Below are 11,826 nucleotides of genomic sequence, written 5' to 3'. Positions count from 1 at the left end.
ACCAGACCCCCCCCCCCACTTAGAGACATCTAGATACTCCCTGACCTACATGATAGGATGAATGAAAATACTCAATCGATATGCCACCAAATCGTTAACCAGCCTTCACCATGCCCTCACGATTTTTTACTGAGGGCTTAATTGGTAAAAATCGCACACAAATCATACGACGTCACTGACAACGCCGGGGACGGCAACTCGATATTGATATTAATTTTCCGATTAAAGTTATACTAAATAACTTCTAATGACGAACTCTTCAGTTGTCTTTGTTGGACATTCAACTGTCATTTTATCTATTTTTTCGGTAATATTACCATTCTCAATGATCTATAAAACACCTACCGTACCTAACAACGTCACGTTAGATCGATCGGTGTGGACGCCGTGGTGACGCCGGTAGGGTTAATTTTCGTCGGAAAGTATCAAGTTGATAAACAGTTTCATTGGACTAAATTCTTGATTATGTTAACCACTTGCTTACCTAAGATTATACTGACACTGGTTTCAAATGAAATAACTGACAACTTTGGTTTGTATTAATGTTTTAATAAGTACATAAAACTATGTCACAAATACGTATGCAAAAATGCACAGGGACTACAAGCTGTTTTTGTATTTTTCTTGAAATCTGTATGCCTGATCACCATCATCATACAGAGTATAATAGATTCAAGTAAGATGTTTCAAATAATATAAAAATGTATGCAAACATGCCTTTGGAACAGTTTTTTTTTTCGAGTTTTATTTACCTTAACGTCGACCAGGGGTTGGGAAGGATTGGCGCTGTCTCTTAATACGCCACTAATGTAAGTACAGATTCATGCTTATATTTTACACATTTATATAGCTTAAGGTGATATAAATTTAGCAATTAGTCTACACATACATTTAAGTTAATGTAAGAAGCTAGATTGTGATTATTTTAACCGTCTTGATACAAAATAATAACGTCGGTACGATGTTTTTAAAAAAAAAAAATAATAATTACAATATATATTCTCAGAATTCTCACGGAACTATAATTAGTAAATAATAGTACAATGAATTTCCACATAATTGTTGAATGCAGTAACTATAATTTTGTTACTAAATGTTCATTTGTATATTAAGTTTATACTGATGATAGGTAGGCCCTATCTGCATTGTACAATTTAGAGAAAATTCATCGTAGCTATTATTTATTATCAATACGGTCCCGGCGTCATTCCTTGAATCGGGACGGTACGGTACGTACTACTTTACCGCTTGAGTTCACGATGTACACATGACATGGGTCATATCATGTAAAGATAAATATTTGTCCCGAATAATTTTAATGTTTAAGTTATTTACTAGGTCTATAATTTTATTCTGAAAAATAATCTAAAAATCGAGTTGACGTCCCGGTGTTGTCAGTGTGATTTGCATGCGATTTTGACCAATTAACCCCCAAATAAAAAATAGTTGAGCCATGTAGTACCTAAAACTTTCATTACAATTACTACTGTTTTAGTTTATCAATATTTTCTTTTGAATGTTGTATAAAGTACTGTATTGATATTACATCTAAAGTCTGGATTTTACTTTGTATGGTAATCTTGTATAAATGTAGGTGTTATCAGAAGAATGTAGAAAACAGTCTCATACATCAATCAACGCTACAGTACCTTATTATCATTTTATTGGGTATACAGTATTTTAAGAGAAAACATAAGCCAATGGAAAATACAGCCAACAGAACATGTTATGGTTCAACTATTTTTGTAATTGCCAAAAAACGAAAGTCGGACTATGCCGAACTCTAAATTCTCTGTTTTGGTTACAGAGTCAAGCCGTTTTACCGAGAGGTCTGGGTTTTGTTTGTTTACTTTATTTCACTTTTGACACAGTCATGCGCAATTGATTACTTGAAAATTAACTGCCGCGTCGTGTGATCGTAATGAATTTATTTTCAGTACGCGGACGGGTCTCTCGCGTTGTCTAGCCTGCGCCTGATAGCATAAAATATGTGTTTGCCGCCCTCTATTTTATTTGCCGCTAGAACCAATGCGAAAATTCTATGAGTTCGTTAATTTGACATTTTTATGCCGCTGTTAAAACAGAGGCATAAATAATACCGTTCCGAATTATTCTTACGGAACCTTAAATTAGCTGGTAGAAAATTTAAAATTATTTTTAAGTTATTCTTTTTATTTAAATTTACTGTTGATTTTTTTTCTAGTCCCGGCAAGAACCTCCTCCCAAATCAAAAAAACAAAAAACAAAAAGCAAAAAACAAAACTCCATCCCAGTCGCCCCCACCCCCAATTCCCATGTCTGAGGCTAAAAATCACACTCAAGTATTTAAAAATTATCTCATATATTTGCGACCAAGTGCCCCTCACTCCACCTTTTCGCCCCCAGCCTCCTTCCCATTTCAAGACTAGAAGCGCCACTGAAAGGAGGTTGCATACAATGTTCATAATATATTCTTTTTAAATAACAAAAATATTATTATAATACGGCAATGATTTAATAACGATTATTAAATAATTATGATACATTTTTTTGTAGCCACATGAAACTAAACAATAAGGACGTACTCTAGCACTTCAAATTAGCACATATTTCTAGTAATTTACTATACTTCTTCATTATCTACAAACGTTAGGCCTGAAATAAAACTTTACCCTACCACATCACCAAATAAGAAAAAACACATAGAATGTTACAATGTTGTCTCTCACATAAACTCTGACTTTCATTTTTTTTTCAGTAAATATTAAGGGTTTTTTCCGTTTGTGTCAAGGCATAAACTTGCCCAGAGGAGCCGCGGCTGACCACGTCTATTTCTTTACGTTTTCCATTTGTGTTTTCTTTTTTTTGCGATTAATATTACGTTATCAGCTCAGACCCGCTATTTTGATTAGTGTGCCGTCATTAGTTTGGCCTGTTAATTGTCAATATTTCTTACATTTGAACATTTATTTATCAAACTACAAAATTAGCTGTTAATTATTATTAAAATTAAAATTTACAAAACAATGTGTGCAGACATCGATGGCCACGGCTGATATTAAAGCAAAGATTAAATTATGAAAAACTAGATATACACTAAAAAGTTTTAAAATACCAACCACGATTTGCAATTAGATTATTAAATAGTAAGAGCATCTCATGTCATTGGCTGCACAGTTTAAACTCTGAGCCGTGTTTAATAAGAGTCAGTCCAGAAAGCAAACCTCCCGCCCACCAGTCACCACATTTCGACGCAAATGCACCAGCGGAGTCAACATTTTGCGTTGAAAAAGCTTAATGTAACTTTGAACCAATCACCTCGCGGCTTTGTTCTCGAAAATGTGAGCCGATCTGTTCTTCAACATTTCATCGCAATTCAAAGCTATCTACCTACAAAATCACTACAAAAACAGAATAAATTAAAGCAGTGAGGGTATACGGTAATGCATCAGTAACTTACAAAACGATTTTAAGGCTCTTATGTTATACTGTTATTTTTAGTAGTAGAGAGGCCATTTTTTAGCATTGCCAAAACAAAGAGATCCACAGTTGAGTCAACACTACTTTTTGAGCCTCGGTCCTATGTGTATTGGCGAACCTGTCTTCGTTGGGAATTCTAATCCGATTGAAGCAACTGATGTTTCACACTCTTGCGCATCCGTAGTTGAACAGCGCTAACAGAGACTATTATAGAATCCACCCACACTATTAGGTTTTGAACAACAAAACGGGATCTCCGAAAAGATGCATATTAAATAAATCATGGTACAATAAAGACTTATACATTATTCTTTAACGTTTTACACATCTAGATGTGTATAAGAGACAGGTATTAAAGCAGCAGTGGCAGTAGTAGTAGCAGTGGTAGCAGCAGCAGTGGCAGTAGTAGTAGCAGTAGTAGCAGCAGTGGCAGTAGTAGCAGCAGCAGTGGCAGTAGTAGCAGCAGCAGTGGCAGTAGCAGCAGTGGCAGTAGTAGTAACAGTGGTAGCAGCAGCAGTGGCAGTAGTAGTAGCAGTGGTAGCAGCAGCAGCGGCAGTAGTAGTAGCAGTAGTAGCAGTAGTGGCAGTAGTAGTAGCAGTGGTAGTAGCAGCAGTGGCAGTAGTAGTAACAGTGGTAGCAGCAGCAGTGGCAGTAGTAGTAGACCATAATATTAATTATTATTATTATTATTATTAATTATTTATTGCTATAATAATATAGCAATGATGGATTTGTTAATATTGATGGTAATAATAGTAATGATAATACTAATAACAACAACATTAATCGTTATTATTACAGTAGGCCTATTAAATATAATTATTATTTAATTTTAATAACAATAATAACATAGTACTAATTTAAGATATCTTTATGTGTGTCCGTTCGGAAAATTAGTTGGTACATCACATCTCGAAAAAAGAGTGCAAGATTAATACAAAACAAAGAACAGAATATAATTAGGCCCTAAGACTTATTAATTAATAATAATATTAATAATAATAATAATAATTTTGACGTTGTTTTAATCAAAAATAATAATTAATTTCATATGAAGTCACAATACTTACACATAAGCCAATAGCCAATATGAAAAGAATGATTATATACTGAAAATAGAACAAAATAGTATTAAAATCACAGTACGAACATAGGCCTATACAAATAACGATCGAGTCATTAAAGGAAACGAGTTGTAGTTAATTAAGTATTATAATGATTGTTGATGGTTAATGGTGCGGTTGATGATAATAGGAATATTTCGCAACCTTACAAAAACAATAACGAATACGAATACTGTACGTCATCTTCATTATCACCATTCCTCAAACATAATCAACAATACAAATACGAGCAGTATATGATCGTTGATTGATCGTCATGGTTCGCCTACTTTGCGACAGACATGCTACAGTTCCGTATGGGAGGGATTGACTAAAAAATTGATGACGTAACCGTATCGTTTTCGTAAGCTTGCGAAACCTCAATACTAATAATGGTAAATTATTATTAATGATGATGAAGATGAGGACAATTATAGTACTAGCGATGGTGCTGCGGTAGCGGTGATTTTGATGATGATGGTGATGATAATGTAAAAAAAATTAAAAAAAATTTACTGTACACGTATGTTGTGCTGATTATGTTTAGGAGAATAAAACCATGATAATTCATAATAATGATGATGACGATGCTGTTATTAAATGTGGTGGTTGTTATGATGATGATGATGATGATGATGATAATGATGATGACGAGATGATGATAATGATGAATTACGACGATGGTGATGATGATGATTATGACAATAACGATAATAATGAAAATGATCAAATCAAACCAACTTACAACTGGCGAACCAGAAACCATAGCTTGGATCCAAGCAGATATTTGAATAACGACATACATAGACATAAGTACTACAAAAGGCATAAGTAGCATACGGGAATCCCGCCGATCCTGTAAAAAAATATTCATATACTGTGTCTGTAGACCATACCATAATTATATCATCACGTGTGTCTCGTCTTAGTGGTTACTCAAGAAATTTTGTCGATGGTGGTCCGACAGCGGTGTCCGAACCAAGGGGCCGACTATAGAGCTCTGAAGTCAGGGTCCAGAAATAACAATTCCTGTTAGGTTTTATGGAGAGAGTTTGGTATGGTTTAGAAGGGCCCAAAATTGTGCGTTTAGACCTCAATATTAGGAATTGGCAATCAAAATAACGTAATTTGGATATGTAAATTAATATTTTTGGTTCAATGCGACGGGGGAGGGTTCCCCCTTCAATGTACTTGTAGCCTACAGTACGGTAATGCAGTTTTCGTTAGTTGTCCCGGACTCTATTAAGTAGGCCTTCTGGCTAACTTAAATTCACTTCGTTATTACGGATTTAGGCCTATAAGCTTTGTTGCGATGGTCGCGCATAGCCTAAGTGATCCTTCCGGAATGTCAATCAAACGCACCAACTGACCAATGGAAACTCGTTTGCTAACACACGTGTTAACAACAATTTGTCAATATCCAAGGGGTGGGGCTATGGGGTGAGGAGGATTGGGAGCCCAAACAATAATATAATACTTACGTCTGCGATCCCTCGTATTACGAGCCCAGCTGAGATGAAAATCATAACTGAGAATACATAAGTTACGTAATACAGCCACAACATGTCCTTGTTTTCTCCTGAAAATACAAATGATAGGCTGTGCATGATTACGTCACACGACGTGCAATATGATGCGAATACGAATGACAATGTAGTGACTGCTACCCCATTGGTATTGTTGGAATATCTCTATCAGTGGCGACATCAGTGGGTGTCCAGGGGGTACCCCCATCCCCGAACCATTGATACCCTGTCGGAGACCTATAATCCCTTGTCGGGGAATTCTGGCATTACAATTGAACGGGGGAAAATCAGTGAAACTACTAATCAGCAGGGGTGGCTCCCCCTGTGCATGTAGCCATTCGGACCCCCGTCGGGTAAATCCTGGCGCCACCCGGTACCCCGGCCCTGCTTATCAGGTCTTGTGTACATTTGGGGATAACAATAATAAATACTTATTAAGGAAAACTTTTCTTGGGAGTCGTCTATGATCGCTGGCACTTTCCAAGGCAGTACGCTGTCGGAGATGTCTTGGTGTCTGAGGCGCACGGTATTATTACTATGACGTGATGATCACTGAGGCATTTCCCCTTCCTGGGGGTGCCGGCAATTGTGGGCGATCCCAAATTTAAAAATTAAAATGTTGATGTGTTTACTATGTATTCTGTGCGTGTATGTTTGGTATTCAAACTGACAAGCCACCGCTTCTTTTGATGCCTATGTAAATAATTTGCAATTTGTAATTTGTTGTGGATTTTTTCTGAATAAATGTAATTACTTCCTTCATATAAATATTATTCCAGACTACCTTATACCGTAGGCCTGTAATAGTTAAGTTTCGAGTCATAGCTAGAATACGACGACGTATGCCACGTCCTTGGTTTGCACCGCCCATAAAATCTACTTACGTCAAAGTACGTTGGAAATTTGTCCGAGGGCTTAATCAAGTTAATAATGGTGCCGCCGTACCTGAACACATATTTGAGAAACCGAATGATATTCTTCATTGATTTTCATGTTAAACGTATTGAGATTCGCGACGATAAAGTCCGCATATTGATTTCTTGAGAGGATCGCCCCCTGGGAGCATTATTAAGGTATGATGATACCTTGGAGGAGGAGAGACAACTTTCAGAAATGTATTTGTTCATACCATCATACTGCTTTGTGTTATTGTGCTGTAACATTTATGCACGTAGCCATATTCATGATCTCAACTTCAGCTTGTGCGATTAATGGGTAGGTATATTATCGGGGGGAAAATACAAAGTGAACATGACGCGTCACTCAACGACGCGACGACAAAATTGCGTCGCTATAGTCATCCTTGAGATAACATTGACAATGGACTTGAATACTGTAGCTTGTTGGTTACTACGCTTGCTTTCCAATCCAGGGTCTTGGGATTAAACCCTATCACAGCAAGGGGTATTTTATCGCGAATAAAAAAGCTAAATTAATGATGACGGTGTTATGATTATATTGTCGATGATGATTACCCGGTATGTTTTATTGATGATGATAATAATGATGATGGTGAGTATGACGCATGCTGTTGCTATGATGGTGTTGATTACAATGATTTTGATTATGACGACAATTAATCAGTAATGAATATCATTATTACCAATAAAATCATTTCATGAAAATACATACCCGTTTGTTTAGCATTTCTATGCATTTTATAATAGAATATGAAGAGCAGTGTAAAAAGTATCTGTGGATATAAAAAAATAATCAAAGATTATGACGATGATGAAGAAGCATATAGTAGAATACTATAAAAAATGACGACAAAGGATGATAATAATAATGATGTTAACGATGACGACGATGATGATAATGATGACGATGTTGCTGATGACGACGACGACGATGATGATGATGATGATGATGGTGACGACATGGTGATGATGACGACAAATGATGATGATTTTGACGACGACGACGATGAAACAATTGATTATGGTGGTAAAAATAACAAAGAATATGACGACCACAAATGATGATGGTGAAGAGGAAGAATCCAATGAAACGACGACGACGAGGATCGAGACCTTAGTGGTTGACCGTCACTATCGTCTGCTATTGATCACCTTAAGCATCACCAAAAGGCATGATGGGCAATAATTCGATTTTTCGCACAGTTCGATCGGGTAAAATAGATCACTGTATAACAATGCAGCTCTATGCGCTATTGATCATAGAGAGTGAACCACATTGATGATCATGAACTTAGATGCTAGACACTTTCCTCTTCAAGTTTATCGTGAGCGACCTTAGCATAGGTCTAGCTTTTGAGTGGATGATAAGGGCACACTACATGCTTATCATCACCATAACTATTATTATAGCCACCATCCCCATTTATCAACATCATCACCACCATCTTCACCAGACCATCATATACCACTATCATCCAGGGTCGCCTAGAGCGCCCGCGGGCCCCGGAGCTTCTTCGCTGCATGTCTGGGCCCATTGGTTAGGGGTCTTGGGACCGCCTAGGGTCCCAGCGGGATCGAGGGGCAGATCCCTAGTGCCACCCCATCCCCCCCGGATTAGAGGACTAATTAAATCAATTATAGAGTGCCTAATTTTACTAGGTAATGAAAAATATAGAACATGGAAAGTAAAACTATATCCTTCCTTTTATTCAAACGTGCTGAAAAGATTCATGACATAGTTAAGTTTTTACAGTGGCACTTGTCTCAGTTGCCCCGGCCCCTCAGCGCCACTGCTATCATTATTATCATCATCGTCGTCGCCACCACCACCACCCTCATTATCACCATGTCATAATCATCATCATCATTAGCACCATCATCATCATCACCATCATTATTAGAAGGCCTATCATTATTATAGAGCCTTATCTGAATTTGTGGTTAAAAATATTTCAGGAAAAGCGACACCTATATCTAAATGAAGGTCGTACTTAGCAAAGACGGAATCGAAGCAAATCAAATTAATTGGAATCCATTCGCCCAGCATGCGTTTTACTTAGCCATGTACTGTGTAGCATTACAAGGAGTATAAAGATATTTAATTGAGTCGCTAATGTTAGTACTACTTTTTATCCATAATAGCGAATGATATCAGTGGATTTATAACCAAAGAAAATCGTTGTTCTCGGAAAAATAATATTTTTTGACGCACACCCAAAAATGACACAAAACAAATTTAAAAATGTTGCACTACTGTTTTTAAGTTCGATTTGAAATTATAATTCTAAGAAAATAAAATTTTGACTTTATAGTTCATACATAGTCCATAATTAAAGGGGGGTGAACCTACATCCCCAGTCTACCTCCAAGTCGTTTAAGAAAGTGTGTGTTAGCCTACTGTGCGATGACGTGATAAAAAAGAATGATTACGTATATTCGTCTGTACAAAGATCATAATTATTAAGTTGACATTTAAAAGGATAACTTATATTACATAAAGTGTCGCATCTATCAGAACGTTAAGGCATAACAAATAGACCTACGATAATCTGACGTTCGAAATCCCTGGCATAAAGAAATGCAGTTTACCTGTCTGGTAAGACATGCCCAACGAAGAACTAGTGAATCAGTTACGTACTGTGACGTAGATGTCGCGGAGATATTAGTGAAGGATGATTAGAAATCGGACAAACACATTAAATTACAACAAAGTCCTAACAGACAATTTGAAGTACTTAAAAAGATTTAAATGGATGATAATTCATATTGGTCGAAACGTAAATACAAGTATCACGAAGCGTATTGCAAAACACTCCAAACACTACACGTTTTACTAAATGGAATATGCCTAGACCAGGACCTAAATCTGATAATTCTCGGGATTATTGTTACAGAAACTGAAAATTATGTCATTTCCAAACTTGAATGAATTAAGCGATGTTCTGTTTTTATTTCTAGTCTCTATCGATAAATGCAGACAACATCGATACATTTGTTGAACTGTTTTTGTGCCACGCAATTTGATGTTTGACTACGATATTTATAATAAATTTGAATTTGTCCTCCACTCCCTAAGATTTTATTCAGAATTGGTTTTTTTTTCTTTAAATGGTGAGTGTGTGGTAATTGAGGTTCGCAGCATAGCAAACACAAAACGTTATTAGCTGGGCTTTCACTGCGCGTCGTACGACGGAAGCCAACTCCGCTCCTTAGGAGCGCTGGACGACGCGACGCCGTCTGTTGATTGCCGGTGGTGGCAGTCATTAAGAACGATCCGTTACGCGCGCGCCGTGGAGTTGCGTTCTCTATAGAATCGCTTCGGCCGACGATCGTGGAGCGCAGTAAGTGCCCTGCTTAACATTCGCAAACGTTGTGGAAGTTCAAAAAATAAAGTTAATAGTTTTTATAAAATAACTTCGACTGGGAGTTGGCAAGAGCCGGTAGGTCAGTCCACTGGCCGATAGTAAGCCTACTTAGAGAAATAGCATATTAATAAGCATTATCTTTTGGATATCATTTAGCCTAATATTTATTTCTGCCTGTCGTGGCAATTAAAACCAAAAAGTTGATTTTAATACACATCAATAACAACAATATATAATTAATAAAATACCGGTAAATGAAATGAAAATCATCAATTCCTTCATAGATGATATATAATATCCTTTCTATTTTCATGATTCTAGGTCTGTATAATTCGAATTTATAATAAGTTAAAAGAAGTAGGTCTATAGAGATAGTTATTAAAACGCAACATTAATGGGAGCTAGGTACAGATTAACATGAAAACAAGGCGTTTTCCACTCACCATTGAAAAAAGTGCTGCTAAAATTGATCCCCGACGAACCCCACACCAACAACATTTTCTAAACAATGCCATGACGCTCCTTGGGCATAGCCTACTCCTCCAGGGATAAGCACTCCGCCGCCTCTTACTTAGGCCTACCGTCCGCCTTTTCAAAAACAACTGATATTTAACTCAGTGCCGTACGATTATTATTAGATGCATAGGACATATTCCATATTTACAACACAAAATTCTGCATAGTGTTTTGTGAAGTTGCCGTGGTTGTAGATCCAACCGACTTTTGGTGAATCGAGGAGAAAGTTGATGCTACGTGTCCAGGCTCATACAAGGTCGATTGCCGGGAAAAAAATATTTAGCATCCAACCAAAAATATTGAATTATTATATATATTGTGATTATGCAAATCTGGCCAGTTGCTTTGAGCTAAAGTGAGAAAATCGTTAGCGAACTGTCAATCCAGTTTGGAACTGACAACCAACCAACCAGAGGGGCGACGTGCGTTCGATCGACCGTGTCTCTGCCAATGTGTGTAGCTTTGTTCTTCCAGCGATCCTACCCAAACACTGGCAACCAATTGAAACCGACTGGAAGTGCCACTGAGATCGATCGGGCATCCATATATCTCACCTTGAAGGCCTATACTATGGAGGAATAATTTTTCCATGGTTATTTCCTAAAGTTATAAACGGGCGGAGAGGGGATGGGGCGGGGTGGGGAACTTTATAACAATTTATGTCTGTGTTATGAGCTAATTAACATTAATAAATACAATATAGGCCTAGTAGGCCTATTTCATTTCATTACTTTTTACATTTAAGTAATACGGTAGCCTACACTGTACATACACATTATTATTATTTCATTATTATTATTTATTATTATTATTATTATTATTATTATTATTATTATTATTATTATTATTATTTATTATTAGGCCTATTATTATTATTATTATTATTATTATTATTATTATTATTATTATTATTGTTTTGTTATTATTATTATTGTTA

General features: G+C 36.6%; 1 protein-coding gene across 1 annotated transcript; it reads right to left on the bottom strand.

The window, feature by feature from the left end:
• Positions 1–4,487: 4,487 nt before the first annotated feature.
• Positions 4,488–11,184, bottom strand: LOC117108847. Its single transcript, XM_033251015.1, has 5 exons — positions 10,817–11,184; positions 7,721–7,781; positions 6,044–6,141; positions 5,308–5,418; positions 4,488–4,568 (listed from the first exon to the last, which is right to left on the bottom strand). The coding sequence occupies exons 1-5, from the start codon at positions 10,886–10,888 to the stop codon at positions 4,488–4,490; spliced, it is 423 nt and encodes a 140-aa protein (XP_033106906.1). The 5' UTR covers positions 10,889–11,184.
• Between the last annotated feature and the right edge of the window lie 642 nt (positions 11,185–11,826).

The sequence above is a fragment of the Anneissia japonica genome, unplaced genomic scaffold, assembly GCF_011630105.1.
Source record: "Anneissia japonica isolate Jap-2015-1 unplaced genomic scaffold, ASM1163010v1 scaffold6417_len956965_cov193, whole genome shotgun sequence".
Taxonomy (NCBI): Eukaryota; Metazoa; Echinodermata; class Crinoidea; order Comatulida; family Comatulidae; genus Anneissia; species Anneissia japonica.
Note: the sequence above shows the minus strand (reverse complement) of the source record. Positions and strands in the feature narration are given on the sequence as shown.